Raw genomic sequence first — 22,082 nt, forward strand, 5'->3', positions numbered from 1 at the left:
AGGACTCAGGTTTATGTAACATAACCTATTTCCTCAAAGGGCACCCAGCCCTCCCAATACTGATGGACTTCCCCACATGGGAATCATTAAAAACAACCCTAGAGTTATTTCCTTATGTTGCTGTTTGTTTATTCTCCAGTCGCGTGTGAGTCAGCCAGATCATGATTTGTGGTGGTTTTGCTTGTGAAATCTTACATAATTATATTCCTATTGTCATGTTGAGTCGAGCAGTTAGACCATATAGTGTTTTCTCATTGCACAACGTTTGCAAATCAATAAGGAGAAAGCCTGAACAATGTGATGACGTTGGCCAGGAACCCGGCCCGAGTCACCCAGGAGGCGGCTCTGCAGTTTCGCAGGTACAGCCTATCCGTTCTCTAATCCCACTGCTGGGCAGGGTGACTAGGCCGGGTGGTGGCCTTTCGGATGGGTTTCACGGAGGTGATATTTAAAAGATGAGCGTGAGAGAACGAAAGAACAACAGCAGCGCTTCACACAGAAACCAACCACATTTTTACTGCATTTGCTCCACGCTGGATTCCAACATGCTGGCCCGGAGCGTGGCTGGCTGGAAGCAACTCCAACAGGTTTTTCCCTTCCCCGCCATGTACATTATTTATTTTTGATTCTACTCACTGTCCCAAGTCCAGAGACAGTTACAAAAAACACTCTTGATGCAAACCGTGAGTGGCTACAACACACGGATGGGGGTGGGCGCGATTCCCACAATGGGGAGTGGAATCCGGGAAAATGATATATAGGGGCAAGACGCCCCCTTACTTGCTAAGAGTATATGGAGCTCAAAACCCACAATTGCTTTGTTTTGTTTCTCAGTTCCTGGAGTATGTTGAAACTACTTGCTCCTAACATTAGTTCGTATTTTTCATCAAATATCTGACCTGATTTAAAGCATGTTTGTTTGCATACATCTTTTTTGTAGTGCACCGTATAGTTATTCCTACTGATATAGGATGAAGATTATAAATATCTGCATAAAAAGAGAAACCATGTGACTCTATATGAAGACAACCATCACATTCCACAGCACATCATTGGTTCATTTTCGAATTGTCAAGCATTATTTAAAATGAGAGAGAGAATATAACTGAACACAAGCACCACGACAAAACAATCGTAACAACAGAACCAAACCCAACTTCTCTATTATTAATCATGTTAAAATTTTAGCTTTGTTTCTAACACTTTTCTTTACTTGTTATTTTAAGCTCCAGTAGCAGGATCAGATTTCTGCTGCCTCTGGGCAAATGAGTTATGATCTGATCTCGAGTTCCAAGGGAAATGCTCAAAGTTTTATTTTCCCCCAGTTGAATAAACAGTACCATGTATATTATCTCTTGTGTTAGAATAGTGTTGTCTTCACATAAGACTCAAATAATGGTATTAGTCATTCATTTCCCTGAACACAGACACCCTCATGCGTGCTGACAGGTTTATAAGGATGCGGTGGCAGCCGCAGGTTCTGGGAGCTGCTAGACGGCCGAGTTTGATTTCTTGCAGTCCTGAGCGATGGAGCCCGGGGGTGCCTGGTTATTGTCCGCTTTCTCTCTCAGATGCTTGGCTTGTCTGAAAGATTAATACATTAACAAGAGCTGAAGGCCTGGGGTTGCACATCTTCAGACATGTTTATTAGCAGATGGCACAGAGGATTCAAAGGTCACCACAAAAGTGACATTTTAAAGTGAAACAACAATATTTATGTTCAGATAGTCTACTGATGAGATCATGTGGAAATGTTTTTGATTAAATTAACTTATAAATGGTTGCCGATCTATAGACAACTTAAAACGCCACGTCTGTTTACCAAATGTTTTCTTCTCACGCCCTCACCTTCTAGATATTAATGACCAAATGCTGTTTTTTCTTATTAATTTTTTTTTTTTGTAATGCTCATTTAACTGTAGGGTCAGTGTAATTGGTTTTTACTTTCTCGGTTGACTATTTTTATTTTCTTTTAAACCTAAAAATGTTATCTCCTGCATGTGCTCCGAGATCCTACCTGCTATTATTACTGCTTGGAAAGAGTTTGAATTCTACTGTATAAATATAACCGCTTTCCTTTTTTTCAGTATAAATTGAGTCTCTGGAGAGACCCCAAATTCAGTCTCTTTGATGAGACCTTCTGTTCACATCTCATTAAAACAAAGCTACGAACTGGATTTCAGAAATAATTATGATAGCTGCATTTTTGCCTTTGTAGCCCTTGGGAGTCACACTTTTGTGGCAACGTGTGCTGGTGTTGCATAGAAAACAATACGAAAAACCAAACACAGCCAAGGGGAGGGGCGCCTCCTCTCAACTTCTTTTTCTTTTCTCTCCGCTTTGCCCACAACTTAGCAGGAATGTGAGTGAAAACTTTTACCTCTGAAAATGGCTTAGCCAGACAATGCTCTACATTATGAAGTGAAAAACAATCTTTTGTAAGTTTTACAAGTCTCTACAGTCAGGACAATACACAAATATTTCCAACAAAGGCAAAGAGATGCAAAATCAATGATCAATTAGTAGGTTAAAACTTTCACAAAAATATTACAGGAGATGCGTATGGCCATATGTACTGGTTTTCATTTCTTTACATTTAATTATATTACTAATAATTGTGTAAGATGTAGATACTATTGTCTTGACTTTTTAAAACATTATTATCTATGCCTTATCTTTTGTACAGTTACAATTAAAAGTGTGAGAATACTGACGGGATTTACTCACTTTTCAAGAGAACCTTTTTCAATATTCATTGCTCCGTCGATTGGATCCAGTCCTTGTTCAGAAAATTGTTTCAAGGCACTTAAGGCTGCCTAAGAATGAAAACGAACACAGAAAGCCATTCACTGACTTCAGTGTAATGAACAAGTAACTGTGACAGAAAGCTGAGATAGAAAGACTCTCATTTTCATCAGTCTAAGTAAATTTTTTTTTGCATTGTTTAACAAAAGTACACTAGAAACTCTGCATGATCAGGCAGCAGCGTATATACATAACCAGAACTACGAGGGCTTTCAGTCTCCTGCCTTATCCCTTCTCTACAGTTTTGCAAAATCGTGATGTTTTATCTGCAAAAATGGAAACACCTCGTATAAGCTTAAAATACTTCCATGGTGACTTTGCATAATTTCTCACGTTACTGAAACTACACATTCTCTTCCCTCGGGTGTGACATCCAAATTTTCCACCTTGAGTATTCTTTCCAAAGTGAGCATAAAGGTATTGTTTAAATTTATAGACATGTAGCCCCAGTCAAGTACAGAATGTCCGCAGAGGAATGGACAGCAGGTTCTCGTGCAGACCGAGGGGATGGATGGTACGATGGGATCCTGAGAGGATGAGGATGGAGAGAAAGTTTGGGCTGGTCGTGCCCTGGGGAGGCAGGCCTGCTGGGCAGAGCCTCCGAGGTGTTGATAGGCTCGGGTGCGTGGGAAGCCGCAGGGTGTGAACAGGCTGGTGGAGCCTTGCTGGATAGCTGGGAGGCACCAAAAATGCCATGCTGATAAGATCTACATAACTTGTTGACACTCTTGTGCATGTTCCAAACTGTTATTTCTTTGAGTAAGAATTTGGGTCTACCTCCCCTCCCCCAAGCCCGACACTGCTGAGTGAGATTGGAAGGGCTCTGTTGAGTCTGAGATGGGTGTGAGCAGGCAGGGCTGTTTTCATCCTGGGGCATCCCGCTGGGTCACACTTGGGGCATCTGTGTCTTCTCAGCTGCCTTTGAAAACAAGCTAGTTCTTGGCGGTTTCCCAAACTTTTATCTGCCAAGAGCTCCTTTAGGGTAGCTAAGTGTATGATTTCCTTTAAATTTCTTTATTCAGAATATATTTTGGAGGTGTGATTTTTCTTTTTAGTTAATAGTCTTGTGAGGCTTACAGAAAACTTGGGCAGGTAGTACACAGAGTTCCCATATTCTTCCCTCCCCTAAATACAGTTTCCCCAATCATTAACATCTTGCATTGGTGTGGCACATTTGTTATAGCTGATAAACAAATATTGATAGCTTATCATTAACTGAAGTCCACAGTTTACATATGGGTTCACTCTGTGTGGTACATTCTATGGGTTTCAACAAATGTCTAATGGCATGTATCCACCATTAGAGTATTATACAAAATAGTTCCACAGCCCTAAAAATCCTCTGTGCCCCACCTATTCACCTCCCCCCATCCCCACCAGCCCCCTGGCAACCAGCAATCTTTTTACCATCGCTACAGTTTTGCCATATAGTAGTTGGGATCAGACAATTTGTCACCTTTTCAGATTGGCTTTTTCACTTAGCAATGTATATTTGAAGCTCCTCTACGTTTTTTTTTTTTTTTTTTTCCTTTTGCGACTGAGTCTTGCTCTGTCACCCAGGCTGGAGTGCAGTGGCACAATCTGGGCTCACTGCAACCTCTGCCTACTGGGTCCAAGCGATTCTACTGCCTCAGCCTCCCAAGTAGCTGGGATTACAGGCGTGTACCACCACGCCCAGCTAATTTTTGTATTTTTAGTAGAGATGGGGCTTCACCATGTTGGCCATGCCATGTTGGCCATGTTGGTCTCGAACTCCTTACCTCAGGTGATCCACCCACCTCAGCCTCCCATAGTGCTGGGATACAGGCGTGAGCCACTGCACCTGGCCCCTCTGTCTTTTTGTGAATGAGATGGCTTTTCATAAATGAGCTTCATAGCTCCTTTCTTTTTACTGCTGAATAATGTCCCATCGCATGGACGTACCACAGTTCGTTTGCCCATTCACTTATTGAAGGACATCTTGATTGTTTCCAGTTTTTGGCAATTATGAATAAAACTGCTATAAACATCCATGTGTGGGATTTAATGTGTAATATTCATAATACTTTTTTCTTTCTTCTCTCTTGTTTTTCTATTGTTGCTTTTTAATCACAACTCCTATATCCAAGCAAAAGTTGGCATATGTCCTTTCTTTTTCTTTAGATTACTCCTTCCTTTCGAATCTTTAAACCGGGCTTCCTAGGTCAGAGGTGCTAATGTGAGTGCCCACACAGATCTGCAGCCGTGGCCCGGGCATCCCAAAACAGGGAGGATGTGGTGCTCAAGTCTCAGTAATCATCATAAGCTCTTTGGACCTGGAGCACTACAGGGAGAAGGTCAGTGATGCCACCCCATAGCTCCTGATCCTGGCCCATGCTCATGCTGGACAACAGCCAGGTGGGTTGTGGTGGGAGGTAGGCGTTAACTTCAGTGGGGTAGGAGCCGTGTGGCCATTTCCCTGGGTACTGTTATAGGTCGAATTGTGCTCTTCCCCCAAATTCATATGTTGAAGTCCTAACCCCCAATATCTCAGAATGTGGCCTTATTTAAAAATAGGGTTAGTACAGATGTAATTCGTTAAGATGAGGTCACACTGGAGTAGGGTAGGTCCCTGATCCAATATAACTGGTATCCTTATAAAAAAAGAAAACTGGAACACAGACCCACACAGGGAGAATGCCATGTAAGATGATGGCAGGGGCTGGAGTGATGCCGCAGCAGCCAAGAAACACCAAAGATTGCCAGCAAAGCACCCGAAGTGAGGAGAGGGGCCAGGAACAGATTCTCCCTCACAGCCTTCAGAAGGAACCAGCCCTGCCAGCACCTTGCTGTTGAACTTCTAGCCCCCAGAACTGTGAGACAATACACTTCTGTTGATGAAGCCACTCAATCTGTAGTACTTTACTACAGCAGCTCCAGCAAACTATACAGGGACCTCATAGTTTCTCTTTAAGGATAGCGGAATCTCTCTCTCTCTCTCTCTCGTTTCCCTGTATTATTTTTTGTTATAAAAATAGTTTTTTGTTACAGAAAAGTCAGAATATATAGACAAGCTAAAAGAATGTAAAAAATATCCACAATCCTGCTCACCATTCACAATTTGGCGCATGTCTTTCCATATCACTTGCTTTTGTTTTTTCTCTCTTTTTTTTTGAGACGGAGTTTCACTCTGTCACCCAGGCTGGAGTGCAGTGGTGTGATCTTGATTCACTGCAACCTCCACCTCCTGGGTTCAAACAATTCTTGTACCTCAGCCTCCCGAGTACCTGGGATTACAGGTGTGAGCCACCATGCCCAGCTAATGTTTGTGCTTTTAGTAGATACAGGGTTGCAGGCTGGTCTTGAACTCCTGGCCTCAAGTGACCCACCCGCCTCAGCCTCCCAAAGTATTGGGATTACAGGCATGAGCCTCTGCCTCCAGCCTCCATATCACTTTCTATCCTCTCCCCATGTAGATCAAGTTATGATCTACAAACTTTAGCCTGGATCATATCTTAACACTGGAGGTAACCCGCTTTTTTTTTTTTCCATTGATAAACAATAATTGTACACATTCATGGGGTATGTAACAATGTTGCAATACACATAATGCATAGTGATCAGATCAAGGTAATTAGTACATCCATCATCTCAAACATTTATCATTCCTTTTTGTTGGGTTCATACAATATTCTCCTTCTAGCTGTTTGAAACTATATAACATATTATTGTTAATTATAGTCATTCTACAGTGGTATAGAGCACTAGAACTTATTCCTCATATCTAGCTATAATTTTGTATCCTTTAATAAATTTCTCCCTATCCCTCTCTCCCCCCTACCCTTCCTAGCCTCTAATATCCTCTGCTCTACTTTTTACTTCTATAAGATAAACTTTTTTAGCTTCCACAAATGAGCAAGAACAAGTGGTGTTTAACTTTCTGTGCCCCGCTCATTTCACTTAATGTTCGCCCAGTTCCATCCACATGGCCATAAATGACAGGATTTCATTCTTTTTTATGGCTGAGTAGTATTCCATTGGGTACATATGTCCTGGCTTTTTGTCCACTCATCTGTTGTGTGCTCTTTTCATTGAATGTGTGCAGTTTTCTGTATCAACAGAAACATTTTGGTAGCATCATTTCTCATGACTGCACAGTATCCTGTCGACTTTATATGTCCTTGTAGGTTTAGCCAGTCCTACTGTTGGACATTTAGACCAGTTCAAATTTTTAAGCTGTGACCAACACTGCACCAAACTTCCTATTAGTTCAATCTTTGTGTATCATCTCAATACTTTCCTTATGATAAATTCCTAAAATTGCATTTCTGAGCCAAAGATGATGCCCATTTTTAAAGATTTTTTTTTTTTTTTTTTTTTTTTTTAGACGGAGTTTCACTCTTGTTGCCCAGGCTGGAGTGCAATGGTGTGATCTTGGCTCACTGCAACCTCCGCCTCCTGGGTTCAAGCGATTACCCTGCCTCAGCCTCCCGAGTAGCTGGTATTACAGGCATGCACCACCATGCCAGGTTACTTTTGTGTTTTTAGTAGAGACAGGGTTTCTCCATGTTGGTCAGGCTGGTCTCAAACTCCTGACCTGAGGTGATCTGCCTGCCTCAGCTTCCCAAAGTGCTGGGATTACAGGTGTGAGCCACCGCGCCCAGCCTTAAAGATGTTAATATGAGCTCTCCATCCACCCTTGGAGAGGTCGTGCTGGCAGCAGCAGTGGGAGGAGGGTGTTACTCTAGGTGCTTCTGGAACTACCTCTCAGAACCATTTTGTGGGTCAGAGAAGCAAACCAGTTTTGTCATCTTTTGACCCCACCTTATTTTAATGTGTTCATCCTGGTTGTTGACTTTCTTCACTAGAGTTGGCTTTGTCTGAAGTTTTGCTGTTTTCAAAAATTAAACTCACCCTCAAAAGACTGAGGTTTGGACAGTTTTCCCCACCCTCCCTGCAAGAAAGGAATTCACAGAGGAATTTGACTCTCATGGAGCTTTGATTCAGTCACTCTCAGGTCCTTTTAAGTCCTGAAGTGCTGAGGCGGCTATGCTGAGGGCAGTGCACGTGCCCACAGGCTGTGTCCCTCAACCGGGGCCTGCTGTCCCACCTCACACATGCGCGTGGGGCACTGAAGGCCAGGCTCACTCACTTGTAGGATCCAAGGACCAATCCATGCCAGACCTTTTTCCAGATATTCCCAATTTCATGGAGTGGGCACATGAACTTGGAGTTTTTTGTATATTCAACAATTTGAACAAATGACCAGCTATTTTTTCTTCTGATCCATTAAAATGTGAATTATTGGCCTAAATTCTGAAATTTATGAATTTTTTCCAAAGTGGACAATTACATTTGAAATTTTATTATTTTTTGTAACATAATGATAAATTATTTAACATTTTCTGTGATGAGAACATTTGAAATATACTCTCAGAGCAATATCGAAATGTACAGTACTCAACTATTAGCTATATTCACCACATTGTGCAGATGTCCAAAAAAATCAAACTTAATCCTTTTTATCTGAGACTTGGTACCCTTTGACTACCATCTTCCCATTCCACCTCCCCCCAGCCTCTGTACCCACCCCTGTACTCTCTGCTTCTGTGAGTTCAATTGTTTTATATCCCACATGTAAGTGAGAACATGTGGTATTTGTCCATGTTTGGCATATTTCACTTAGCATAATGTTCTCCAGTTCTATCCATGTTGTTGCAGATGACATAATTTCTTCCTTTTTAAAAGCTGACTAGTATTCCATTGTGTCTATCTACCACATTTTCTTTATCCATTCATCCTTTAATGGACATTTAGGTTGATTCCACATCTTTGCTATTGTGAATATTGTTGCAATAAATATGAGGGTGCAAATACCTCTTGACATACAGATTTCAAACTTTTTAGGTAAATATCCAGATGTAGCAGTGCTGGATCCCAAAAGCACTATCACAGAGGGCTACTGAGAGCCAGGAAATGGAACTTTGCAATGCGATACTGCTGAATGGGGTTCCTAAGAGCTCTGGGGCTTCTCAGTCCTGTTTTATTCCTAGCAAGGGCAAAACAACAACTAAAAACAATTTTTAAAAAATCTTTCAAGACATCGTTTTTAGGCTACTTGTAGCCTGTTTTAACTAGGTACATTGGGAATACTTGGTTCTTAGTCTGGCCTGAATACCAGAACCAAATGACCTGCTTCGCCCAGTCCAGGACCCACAGCACCTGATCTCTTCCATCTGAAGAGAGCTGCATATTTGAGACAAAGGCCAGGTCTCAGGGAGCAACTTCGGTGTTTTAGCTCTTGCAAAATCTCCTGGATGATTTTATCCACATGCCAGGCAGGTCCCCCGTGTGCTGTCAAAACGATCGTCATCCCTCCAAGAATGTCCTAGAGTCTGGAATGGCGGCGTGCTCTCTCACCTGATGCCATGAACGGATTTTCAGAATTCTTGCGTGACTGCTCTCCTCCACAGGTATGCTTAAAGGCTTCCAAGGGGCAGTCCCTCATCTACCTGATCAGATAACTCAACCCACATCTCACTGATAACCGTGAATACAATAGCTTATAAGTATGAGAGGGATTTCTTTTCAATTTATAAGAGGCAGTGGTGACCGATTTATCTTAACCTACGTAAACAGTAATAGCTACCATTTGATGAACATCACCCCGCCATTGTCATGGGTCTGGCCCTTTACCTGCCATGACCTGAGTTATTATCACAGCCCTTGTGAGATAGTTCCTACCCATAAGGAAACAGAGGCTCAGAGGATTCAGTAACCTACTTAAGGTCACACAGCTAGTAAGCGGCAGAGCAGAGATTTGAAACCAACCTATACTCTTGCTCAGGTCTCTCTTTTTTTTTTTTTTTCTTTTTTGAGACAGAGTCTCACTCTGTTGCTCAGGCTGGAGTGCAGTGCTGCAATCACGGCTTGCTGCAGCCTACACCTCCCAAGCTCAAGCGATTCTCCCACTTCAGCCTCTCAAGTAGCTGGGACTACAGGCAGGCACCACCATACGTGGCTAAATTTTTTTTTTTATTTTTAGTAGAGACAAAGTCCTGCTATGTCATCAGGCTGGTCTCAAACTCCCAAGCTCAAGCAATCTTCCCACCTCGGCCTTTCAAAGTGCTGGGATCACAGGTATGGCTCATGTCTCTTTATTTCCACCAAATTTAAAACCACTCACATTCAACATACCCGATTTCAGCAGAGCTTCTTTTAATATTAATATTTCAAAATCACTCATTACCTCTTCCATACTCATTCGATTGTTTCTCACAAATAATTACTTGAGGTAAGCTCATAAAGTTATCTCCATTTTCTAGAAAAGGGGTGGATTGTTTTGCGGGGAGCACACAGTTTGCCGTCGGCAGTCCGCTCCCAGCCCTGGGTTGACTTCCGAAGCTTCACTTATAGCACTTCTGTAACACTTGCAATTTTGGCTAAAACTAAATGACTAGAGTAATTATTTTGTCACTTGGGTTTTGTTACCCAATGACCACAGACAAGACTACTGGATTCTCCATTTCTTTACATTCTGAGTGTCTTGTTCCCTCCTCCATTTCTCTGAAAATTCTTTTTCATTTCTTACTTTCCTGTGGTTTCTGGCAGGAGGGAGAAGCCCCAGGGTTTAGCTGGGCTTGTGGCATGTAGGATGCTGCAGTGAGAAGAGGCACTGGGATTGCAAAGGTGAAGCGAACAAAAATCAAGGGTGAAGGGTTTAACTGTGATGTACAGACAGCAACAAACTCAGTATCTTCAGGAAAACAGAGTGGGCAGGGCCTGCCGACCAGGTACCCCTCTCACAGGTATGGACAGAACCCTCAGAGCGGCTGCCTCCCTGCTCAACATGAGCTCAGGAATCAGGGCTCTCCTCCCACACTTCATCACCCCTTATTTTCCCAGAAACAACACTTTACAGATTAAAGAATGCTATGGAAAGAGATGGGTTTGCTTCTCTTGCCACAGGAAAACATCCACAATAGATCATGCCAATACCTGTAAGAGCCACACTACCTTTAGCGAGACCCAAGTATATACTGAAGTCCGCAGGCAGAATGAACTTTTGCTATCAGATCGATGATTTCAAAGAACATATAATGCAGTGGCTTTGTGAACAAACACTAAAATTTAACAGTCCACAAAAATGTTTTACTGCATACCTCCAAACCTGTTCAGAAGAAGGTAAAATCAACAATATCCTCAGGCTGAAACTACTCTAACAGAATAAATTGTTAACTTGCTACAGGCCAGTTGCTTTAAAAATTCAAAACATTATAAATATGCTACATAATATCAAAAGACACTTTGGAGTGAACAAAAAATCAAATAACCTTCTTTTGGAAAACATACTTGAAGCCTGATTAAGAAGCAAGCTCTAAACTTTATGTTTACTGAGAGGGTAAATTGATAATGAGGTGTTTAAATCCTACCATCTGCAGTTCACTTTCAGCATGGACAATTTGCTGTGTAATAAGTGTAAACTAATATTGGGGAGTTGTGGGAAGGAGGCAAATCTGGGTTCCTTAATGAGGAACATCCTGAGTGATGCTCAAATCCAAGCTGTGTAACTTCCCACACGCCACGGATTAGAGAATTTCAAAGATACACTAACATAAGTATCCAGAACGCTCCATAAGTCTTTGGCCATAAACAAACGGACAACTAAATGATTTCATTTCCAAGGTCAGAAGATGTTTTCCTAGCAAATGAAAACAAACACATTTAGCATCTACTTGTATGTTACCACAGCCTACTAACTGGAATCTTAAATTCAGCTTTATGACAATATGTTCTGGGATTTAAAAAAAAAGAAATAAAAGGCACATCTAAAGCAATAAATTTAGCTTCGTTTGAAGAAGAAAAATTAAAGAAGCATTTTAGAGAAGTGGATGACATTTACTTTCCTTATTCCTGTCTTTTCAGGTCAACACAGTCATTTGCATGTGACTCTGTGTGTGTGTCTGTGTGTGTGTGTCTGTCCCTTAGAGGAAAGCATCTGCATAGATACAAGAAATATTTTTGTCCCCCAAAGATTTTACAACTGTTTTGTGAGTAAAGCCCCACAGGTTTTAGAACAGATGTCGCTACCATTTCATGTATCACTTGTTTTGTACGTAGTTATAGCAATGCCAGAAACATGATGCCAGTAAGATACTTTTCATGCCTATTTGTTGGCGTGGGTTCGCGCGTGCACGTGTGCGTGTGTGTGCGTGTGTACTCACAGAACGGAGGTGAGTCCAGTCATTTCTGTAATTTCTAACTTTCCTCTTGTCAATTAGCAATTTGCAAATATGTTGAAACCAGCCCTGCTTCCTTCTTCAGGATTAAACAGTTTGTAACGACAACGTAGCAGCATTTGGCCATTCTCTGAGAGATAACGGCAGTCTTCATTAGCAAAATATGGACTTATCCCCTTGTGACACGTAGTTCTTTGTGGAGTCTCTGAGCATTCATGCCCAATGGATCTTTTTATTTTCTCTTTTTCCATTTCAGTCTTTCCCCACCGAGGTCACATTCTGGTTCCCAGAAATAGACAAGTAGTTTCCATTAAAGTCGATGGTAACCAAACATGTCTAAATGTGGCCTTCATTTCTGAAGTATTCAAAGTTGGGTTTGTTTTGCCTTTTCTCCCTGAAAAGCTTGTTCATGTTGAACTCCTGGGAGCTGATCTAACGGCTAGATTCACCTCAGAATGCACACAGTAGTCATATATGCAGTTAATTAAATCCATGTCCTTTCACAAGGCAATGAGAGGTTTCAAATGTAAATGTCTTCATCTGCAGTTGAGTATTTTCCTAATTTCTCATCCCAACAATCTCTGATACTGAATCTTGTATTAAATCATCAAAATAACTGAAAAATCAGAAGGTTCTTCAATAAGCTTGAAAGTTTATTGCCCAAAGTATGTGATATTAATGTTTCTAAGTTATCCTTTTCTTTCTTTGAAAGATCTGTAATTAAATACCATGTCTCTTTTTATATGAAATAAGAGAAACCAAAAAGAGATTTGTACATTTCTAAACTTACCACGTTACAATAGGCTCTTCAGTCTATTACATTTCAGATGAATCAATGATATGACTCTTTTACATTAAAAAAGGATTATATTGAGCTTGAATTAACCCAGTTGCTGCCCTGTTTTCTAATAATTTCATTATAGCCTGCACTTTTTATTCATGCTTCCACAATCCTATCAGTTCAGGTAATTTCCATAAAATTGGTACTTTCTAAAATGGCTTACCCTCAGAACAAAGGAGTGTCTGCCTGCTAAGGTGATGGTTAGTCGTAAAAAAAATAGAGGAGTAGGTGGTCGGAGAGACACACAGATTTTAGACAGTTGCCTAAGACGAAGAACAGGTGTTTTAACTCTAGAATTTGGGGAATTCATTTAAAATTGAGCACTTAAATCACAGACCTAGCCACCACCTTTACATCTGCAGTCAGGCTCTTAGATGGGTGATGGCGTAGCTGCTAGCCTTGACAACAATGCAGAGTGGAAGTGACAGCAGGAGTAACTGCACAGAATGTGTTCTGTGCTTAGAACAAACGTTGAGTGCATTGTCCTCGCTACTAGGCCTTCCTCTAACCAGGCTGTTTTCCTCATATTATTCCTTTTCAAATTTCTGGGTTTTGTCCTTTATTTAATTTTTTTTTCTTTTTTTTTGGGCGGGGGACGGAGTCTTGCTCTGTTGCCATGCTGGAGTGCAGTGGTGCAATCTCGGCTAACTGGAACCTCCGCCTCCTGGGTTCAAGCGATTCTTCTGCCTCAGCCTTCTGAGTAGCTGGGACTACAGGCGTGCACCACCATGCCCAACTAAGTTTTTGTCTTTTCAGTAGAGACAGGGTTTCACCATGTTGGCCAGAATGGTCTTGATCTCCTGACCTTGTGATCCGTCCACCTCGGCCTCCCAAAGTGCTGGGATTAAAGGCGTGAGCCACCGCGCCCGGCCTTTTTTTTTTTTTTTTTTAACAGAGTCTGCCTCTGTTGCCCAGGCTGGAGTGCAGTGGCATGATATCAGCCTCCCGAGTAGCTGGGATTACAGGTGTGCATCACTATGCCTGGGTAATTTTTGTGTTTTTAGTAGAGACATGGTTTCGCCATGTTGGCCAGGCTGGTCTTGAGCTCCTGGGCTCAAGCGATCCATCCGCCCCAGCTGCCCAAAGTGTTGGGATTACAGGCGTGAGCCACTATGCCTGGCCTATTTAATTATTTTTTATTCTCTCTTGAGTCCCCTTTGTCACAGGGCTTACTGAAACAGAGCTGTGGGCACACCACCTGCTGCTGAGGCACGTGTCCACACGGCAGGCTCACTCTGTGTGGCGGGCAGAATCATAGCCCCCCAGATGCCCATGTCCTAATCCTCAGCGCCTGTGAACACGTTACTTCCCATGGAAAAAGGGACTCTGCACATGAGATGAAGGTACGAATGTTGACGTGGAAAGGTTAGCCTTGGGTTCTCCCGGGGTCCGCTGCAATGACACAAGTGCTTAAAATCAGAGAACATTTCCTGACTGTGGTCAGAGACAAAGATGTGGCTAGGGATGAAGGGTCCAAGAAAGGCAATGTTGCTGGTTTTGAAGATGGAGGAAGGGGGCTTTCAGCTTCTGGAGGCCACTCACATTCCTTGACTCAACACAAAGAATGTGAGTGGCCTCTAGAAGCTGAAAAAGGGAAGGAGGTGGATTCTCCCGTAGAATCTCCAAAAAGGCACTGCTGACTCCTGATTTTAGCCCAGTGAAATTCCTGTCTGACTTCTGGCCTACAGAACTCCAAGATCACATATTTGTGTTGTTTTAATCCACTAGGTCTGTGGCAATTTGTTAAGGCAGCAAGAGAAATCGAATACACTCTCCCTGTCACCTGAACAAGGAAGGGAGAGGGCTTCCTATGTGGACTCTGTTAGACCTGGATTAAAACTCCAGCTTTACTGCAGACCAGCTGTGTGTCCTTATGCAAGTCATTTTATCTCTCTGAGCCTCTTTTTCATCATGTGTAAGCTGAATCCGGTACATGAATGCATCGGATTATTTGAGAGGTAAATGCCTTGACCATAGTGGTGTTGAATAAATGAGGGCTTTCATTACACATCTTTCTCTCTTGAGTCCAACATCCAGTCATGAAATTCTTTACACTCCCTTTCTCACTCCATGTTAATTTAAGTTCAATTTCCTTTATATTTTTCCTCATTCCTTCAGCCCATTGCTGTCTCACTGGTCTTCCTAAGAGAACCCTATCATGAAGCCACTCTCTCAATCAAAAGCCATTAATAACTCCCACCCCTGGAATCACATTCCATATCTTTGGCCCAGCATTCAAGGCCCCTGTTGGCTGGCCCCATTCTACCTCGTAACCTCATTGAGTGCCAGTCCATTTCCCAGAGTGTGAACCCCAACCCAGGAGACCAGTCCCTAGCCTCAGGAACACCTGGCAGATGTCAGCGTTATCCACAAGCTCCCTGGCCAGCTGGTGTGGAGATGCCCCTGCTGGACCTTCTGCCCTGCTGAGGTTGGTCTGCCCACTGTCTCCACACCTTTGCCCCTGCAGTCTCTTCTGCTTCTCCAGGTGGACGTCCCTAATTTCCCGCCTATCTCCGTCTGGGTTCCTAACAGTGCTTGCCATTTGCCTCTCTAAACTGTGAGTCGCCTTTGATGTGTTTGCATCTTGTCTCCCAGGTAGCTGGGAAATCCTTGGCTGGTGGGGCCCCTTCCCTCTTTGAAATCTCCACAGTGTGTCTACAGACCATCCTCAAAAAATATTCCTCAGCTGATGACCCATCCACTTCTATCTGAAGTTCCCCCGGGAAGACAGGTGCTCGCAGACAGGGGTCTTATTCTGTTCTCTCTGTTCTCAGAGCCAGCATCTTGCCCCGGTTGGCTTTCCTCTCTGCAGGTAGCGCTCCATATTTCTCCCCGCCTCTGACACACCCCTCCACCCCATCTTTGGGCTCTGCGGCCAAAATGCAAGAGGATAAAAAGTCCCAGGAAGCAGGACTGGGTTGTATCTATCTGTCTGAGAGAAATGTTCCTGCCCCAGAATTTACCTCCAAGGAATATAGAGAATAGTTACTGTCTTTCTAAGATGTCAGTCATTTGAGATCTCAATCATCCATCATCTTTGAGGTCTGAAACAAGTGTTTTGCCCTCTTCAGGCCAGTCTGGGGTCTGCAAAGGAGATGCCTGGGAAACCTTATCTGGGAGGACTCCACAATTGTGGTTTTGCCTAAGACCTTGGTGGTGGCATATCCTGAACCAGAGGGACCCGAGCGGAGCACCTCTCACCCGAGAGGAGCCTGGCTCTGCAGGGCAATCATGGCTGAGTTCTGCCTCTACCCCTCACCCCTCACCGCTGGGAAGGTCCCTTTGAGATGTCTTGGTTCTTTGATATTCAACTGCAACAAAAATGTGAAGCATTCCTGCTGAACATGGGCACAGACAGCTCTACTTAGGAATTTCATTTTGGTTTGAGTAAGCAATTGATAAAACCTTACATTACGGTTATTTCATCACTTTTGCTGCACTTAGCATATTCCCGGATTGCATGTGGGAGGGCTGGGGAGAGGGGGTGATGGTCAAACAAGATAACCTTTGAAATTCTGTTTAATTCTGAATATTGGTTTTGTTGAAATAGAGGCCCCAGCATAAAAGATGGTAAAGGCAGGTTCTCTCAGTGGGTGAGGGATGCAGTGAGCCTCATGTTTTTCCTGGGACATATGGTGGCCATCCTAGTAGTGGGATGACAGCAAAGACGGAGCCAGAACAGACCTTAGCTCTGTTCCACATGTGTCTCCTTAACCTCTTACAACGGATTTTACACATATATTTATCTATTTATATTTTTCAATGTTTAAAAATAAAAGTTCTAAATCTTTGCAAAAGTACAAAGGATAATAATACACTGAAGCTCCCTCATCCATCACCCAAATGAATTATCAGTATTGCCAATCTTTTATTTATTTATTTATTTATTTAGAGACAGAGTCTCACTCTGTCGCCCAGGCTGGAGTGCAGTGGCGTGATCTCGGCTCACTGCAACCTCCACCTCCTGGGTTCAAGCGATTCTCCTGCTTCTGCTTCCCGAGTAGCTGGGATTACAGGCATGCACCACCATACCCAGCTGATTTTTATATTTTCAGTAGAGACAGGTTTTCACCATGTTGGCCGGGCTGGTCTCAAACTCCTGACCTCAGGTGGTCTGCCCACCTTGGCCTCCCAAAGTGCTGGGAATACAGGTGTGAGCCACCGTGCCCGGCCTATTTTGCCAATCTTGTTTCAGGTGTCTCACTCCATGTTTTTCCTGTAATATTCCAAATCAAATATCAGGTAAAGATACATGCCATTAACAGACTTAACAATATTAATTCTAAATCCTTTATATCATCTAAATACCTATGTGAACATTTCCTTGATAGTCTCGACAACGTCCTTTAAAGTCAGTTTTTGAATCTACATCCTGACAGTTCACACACTGTATTTGATTGATCCTTTAAGATCTAGGAGTCCTGTGGTGTGCAGGATAATGGCCCCCAAAGATGCCCATGTCCTAATCCATGTCACCTGTGATATGTTACGTTATCTGGCAAGGGGACTTTGCAGATAGCATCAGGTTAAGGACCTGGAGATGGGACAAGTAGCCAGGATTACCCAGGTGGGCCCAATCTAATCACACAAGTGCTTAAAATTAAAGAACCTTTCCCAGCTGAAGGCAGAGATAGAGACATGATGATCGGAGAAGGGTGTGAGGGATGGGTCATTACTGGCGCTGAACACGGAGGAAGGGGCCATGAACCCAGGAATGCGGTGGCCACTAGAAGCTGGAAAGGCAAGGAGATGGCTTCTCCCCTAGAGCCTCCAGAAAGGAACTCAGCCCTGGGGACACCTCAATAGCTCCAGTGAGCCCATGGGAGACTTCTGACCTCCACAACTGCAAGATCACACATTGGTGTTAGTTTAAACCACCACATTTGTGGCAATTTGTCACCACAGCCATGGAAAAATGAATATACATCTTTTAAAGGGGGACTGAAAGTCACACTGAGGTGTAAGGTTGGTGTTGGGCCCAGGGAAAGGTGAGGGTCTGGCTGAGATGCCTGGGGAGGGGAGGCTGGGCCTGAGAAGAGAGGCCTAGGTGCCAGGGGGCCCTTAGTTGCCTCTGGCCACTCCCGACAGGCCAGTCAGGCAAGAAGAGAAGAGCCTGCCCTCCTGCTGCAGCGGCCTCTTCACAGCAGGATCGGGCCGCCTCCCACCTACACCCTTCAGCAGCCTCCCCTGCCCTTGGAAGGCGATCACACCTCTTCCGAGGGCCCCCGCACCATGACCCCTTCACTCCTCTGCTCTGTGCTGGGCTCTTCTGTCCCTCTGCTGGGACAAGCTCCTTCCTGCCTCAGGGATTCCCGCTGGCTGGTCCCTCCGGCCATCCCTTCTCCACCGGCTGCTCATCAGCTCCAGGTCTCAGCTCCAGGGAGGCCTCCCCTGACCGCTCTGTCTGGAGTGTGCCCCCCAACAAATCACAGGACTGTGCTTATTTCCCTCATGGCACTGGTCTCAGTCTGTCATTATTTCCTTGAAGGACGGGCCTGGCCTGTCTGACTCACCACTGGGGTATGGACACGCATTCAACAAATACTCATGGAGAACCAGGCACCACGCCGGGCGCTAACAGACAGTCACCACCTTTCCATGGCATGCGTCCCAGCAGGGAGACAGGCAGGACAGCAATGGCAGTGGAACCAGATGACTGTGAGGAAAGGACATACAGCAATGACACCAAGAGGTGGTGCTCAAGTCGCCCTGGAGGAAATGGAGGTGTCCCAGAGAGGCAGCATTTGGGGTGAGCCACAGGGAGCTGGGGCACGAAGCCACTCAGATTGGCTGCAGCCACCAGGCCGAGTGGGAATCGAGGGCGCAGTGAGTGTCCCCGGCAGTTTCAAAGCCGTGGTGTAGTAAAGGGCAGTGCCTTATTCTGGGGAAGGCTGGGCCAAACCCAAGGAGTGGAAGCTGCAGGCAAACGGATTCGGGCTCAGAACAGGAAGGAACCTTGTGTCCAGCGAGGGCAGCTAGTTGTTAAGACTGGGTGACGCCCACTGCCTTGGGCCAAATGTCAGATGGGAGGCAGGTAGCTGTGTAGGCCTCTCATTTTTCAGGCTCCCTGATACTCAGAGGTAGTCCCGCTCAGGGAGACAAAGCCACACAGGTCAACAGCACCAGCAAACTTGCAACGTGAGAAGGGCTATCGGAGAGAGGGCGTTTAGAACTACCTAATGTGCGGGGAGCTTGGTTTGCTGGTAAAAGCTGTCTTCCCTCCCACTGTAAGGAGACACATTTGGACCTGAGCTTCACCACTGGTCATGTGAGAAAGCCTCTATACCTGGTTCCTCAACGTCTCCGTTTAGAAGATTGCATCAGCAAAACCATCCTACCATGGGGATTAACTGATGGATGTGTCTGGACTTCCTGGGGGGTTCTCCATGGACAGTATTGTGCTGGTAAATATTTAACAACTGACTCTTGGTGGGGGGAAAATCCCTAAGTGTAGCATCTGTTGACACCTCCACCCTGGCTGATACGCAGCTGGGAAGACGTGTGCACAGCTGGCACCGTGAGCTGGCAGGAGCTGCTCCAGCACCCCCATTGCATGCAAAAGTCAAGCACCATCTCCAGCTCCCTGAATCTTGTATGGAGGCAGGACAGCAAGCTGGTTAAGAGGCTGAGATTTGATCGGGCGTGGTGGCTCCGCCTGTAATCCCAACACTTTGCGAGGCTGAGGCGGGCAGATCACTTGAGGTGAGGAGTTCGAGACCAGCCTGGCCAACATGGTGAAACCCTGGCTCTACTGAAAAATACAAAGATTAACCTCACATGGTGGTGAATGCCTGTAATCCCAGCTACTCAAGAGCTTAAGGCAGGAGAATTGCTTGAACCCGGGAGGTGGAGGCTGCAGTGACAGGGGTGGGAAAGAGGCTGAGATTGGCAGCTGAACAAACTTGGGCTGAATGAGCAGCTCCAACTTTTACCAGTCATATGACCTTGAGCTAGTACAAATCTCAGTTAGTAAATAGGAAAGCATCTTCTGCTGATGAAGCCTTCATTCTAAGGACTTGCCATCTCCTAACTCACTTAATCTTCACAGTAACCACAAGTTGGTTTGACTCTCATTCGCAGTTAAAGACGAGGAGACGGAGACGTAGAGGAAGTCATTTGTACAAGGCCACATGACTTGCTCCTGATAGATCTGGATTGTGGACTCAGGCAGCCTGGTTCTGGAGCTGAATTCTGAACTACCTATATCATCCCACCTCAGTCCAGTGAGAGAATGTGTCACCTGAGTGCTCAAGATACAGCACCAGCCTGGCCAAGTCCAGGAGCCTCTTAAGAGCGAAGCTCAGGGTGCAGGACCTGAAAGGGTGTTAATCAGCCGCTTCCATTTTTTTCTTAATATGGGAAGACTAGGTTTTGCTTGGCTTCTGGAAACCACTGTCATCTTGCTTTTCCTCCTACTTTAGCTCTTAGTCTCCTCTGCCGCTGGCTTTTCCTTCTTCCTGACTTTTCAAGCCCATCCTTGGACCTCTTATCTTCTCCATCAAAATTTTCTCCCTAGATGATTTTACTGAGGCCAATGGCTTAAATCCCTTATAAATACTGATAGCTCTAAATCCCTATCTTTAGCCTGACCTCCTGCCCTAGAATTCACATGTTGAACTGCCTAGTGGATTTCTCCACTTAGATGTCTAATAAGCATTTCAAACCTGCCCGAAATGAAACTTGATGACCACCCCCAAACCACTCTTCCCCGAGGAAATGGTGTCCCTGTTCCACCAGTTGCTCAGGCAAAAACCCTAGCAATCAGCCTCACTTGCTTCCATTGTCTCTCATCTCCCACATCAAACCCATTAGCAAGTTCTGTTGGTTCTTTTTTGAAATGTACTCAGAGCCTACTTCTCACCACCTGCTCTGCTACGGTTCTAGCCCAAGCCACTGTCAGTCTCTCCCGGAGACACAAGCTGTACCTTCCCAACTTGCACCCCTGTGTCCATCCCTGCTCACTCAAAGCAACCCTTTGCAAACATCCAGAGTGATTTTTTTGAAATGTAAGTAAGAACCAGTCACTACCCTATTCAAATCCTCCAGGGGCTTCTCATTTCTCTTAGAACAAAACCCAGACTCCTGACTACAGCCCCAAAGCCCTACATGATCCTACCCCATTTACAACTCCAGGCTCATTATCTACCTGGTGCTCCCAGCCCCCAGATCTCCAGCACATCAGCCTCTTGGCTCTTTTTAGAACTCCCTGAGTTAACTCCTGTCTCAAGGACTTTCCTGTGCTTTTCCTTAGACTGGAGACACCCCTCCCAGTTCACATGGCTCACTCGCTTCATCCAGGTATCTTCTCCAATGTCCCCTCCTTGTGACCCCTGGATCTAAAGGAGTCAAACCACCCCACTCCTACCCTTATATTCTCATAGCTCCTCACACTGCCTCAGTTTTAGCAAGATTTCATTAAAATTTTATTGATGCTTAAAATTATATTATATATTTAACCATTTACTTGTTTAGTATCTGCGTCTTCCATTAGCAAGTAAGCTCTGGCCAGGCGCGGTGGCTCACGCCTGTAATCCCAGCACTTTGGGAGGCCGAGGTAGGCGGATCACCTGAGGTTGGGAGTTTGAGACCAGCCTGGTCAACGTGGTGAAACCCCATCTCTACTAAAAATACAAAAATTAGCTGGGTGTGGTGGCACGCACCTGTAATCTCAGCTACTTGGGAGGCTGAGGCAGGAGAATCGCTTGAACCTGGGAGGCAGAGGCTGCAGTGAGCCAAGATCGTGCTACTGCACTCCAGCCTGGGCAACAAAGGGAGACTCAAAAAATAAAAAATAAAAAAATAAATAAAGGGAGTCTCAAAAACAAAAAACAAAAAACAAAAAACAAAAGAAAAAAAAAAAGAAAGAAAAAAAAAAGAAAGAAAAGAAAAGAAAAAGAGAATAAGTTCCATGAAGGCAGACATTGTCTGCTTTATTCATTGCTGAATACTCAACATCTAGAATTGTAGACCCTCCCTAGACACTTATTGGCTGAATGACTAAAAGAATGAATGAGTGGTTAGAAACAGTACTCATGTGGAAGAATATATAGCCACCTCTTATATACAGTTTCATTAATTCTCAGAAGTTTTCTATGGAAATTAGGGAGCAGATTATTTCCCCTGTTTATTGAAACCCAGAACTAACGATTCACTTGATGTTTACAGACCAATCCATCTGGAGGAAGTAGCTGCTGAACGTTGGTCTTTCAAGTGAAGTAAGTTAAGTATTATGTGTCTCT

At 44.3% G+C, this 22,082-nt stretch overlaps 2 protein-coding genes across 6 annotated transcripts in view; one reads left to right on the forward strand and one right to left on the reverse strand.

Annotated features, from left to right (window-relative positions):
- Positions 1-199: 199 nt before the first annotated feature.
- On the forward strand, positions 200-21,579 carry LOC112629752. Its single transcript, XM_025393321.1, has 3 exons — positions 200-359; positions 19,076-19,247; positions 19,924-21,579. The coding sequence occupies exons 1-3, from the start codon at positions 216-218 to the stop codon at positions 19,947-19,949; spliced, it is 342 nt and encodes a 113-aa protein (XP_025249106.1). The 5' UTR covers positions 200-215; the 3' UTR covers positions 19,950-21,579.
- Positions 491-22,082, reverse strand: part of STAU2 (staufen double-stranded RNA binding protein 2) — a 334,517-nt gene continuing 312,925 nt past the window's right edge. For 3 of the 5 annotated variants that reach the window (XM_025393312.1, XM_025393315.1, XM_025393316.1), the window contains 2 exons: positions 2,728-2,816; positions 491-1,584 (listed from right to left, as the gene is read on the reverse strand). In XM_025393312.1, coding sequence (XP_025249097.1) covers positions 1,491-1,584; positions 2,728-2,816 — 183 coding nt within the window. In that variant the 3' untranslated portion in view covers positions 491-1,490. The remainder of the gene's footprint in view (positions 1,585-2,727; positions 2,817-22,082) is intronic. The other 2 variants (XM_025393314.1, XM_025393313.1) reach the window with 2 other exon arrangements.

Source organism: Theropithecus gelada, chromosome 8 (genome assembly GCF_003255815.1).
Source record: "Theropithecus gelada isolate Dixy chromosome 8, Tgel_1.0, whole genome shotgun sequence".
Classification (NCBI taxonomy): domain Eukaryota; kingdom Metazoa; phylum Chordata; class Mammalia; order Primates; family Cercopithecidae; genus Theropithecus; species Theropithecus gelada.

Bases quoted from the DNA above. Each gene is read 5' to 3' on its own strand.
- LOC112629752 (XM_025393321.1), top strand. From the start codon at position 216: ATGTTGAGTCGAGCAGTTAGACCATATAGTGTTTTCTCATTGCACAAC. The intron at 360-19,075 runs GTACAGCCTATC...TCCCACTGTAAG, and splicing joins GCGGCTCTGCAGTTTCGCAG to GAGACACATTTGGACCTGAG. The intron at 19,248-19,923 runs GTAAATATTTAA...TCTCATTCGCAG, and splicing joins CCATGGACAGTATTGTGCTG to TTAAAGACGAGGAGACGGAG.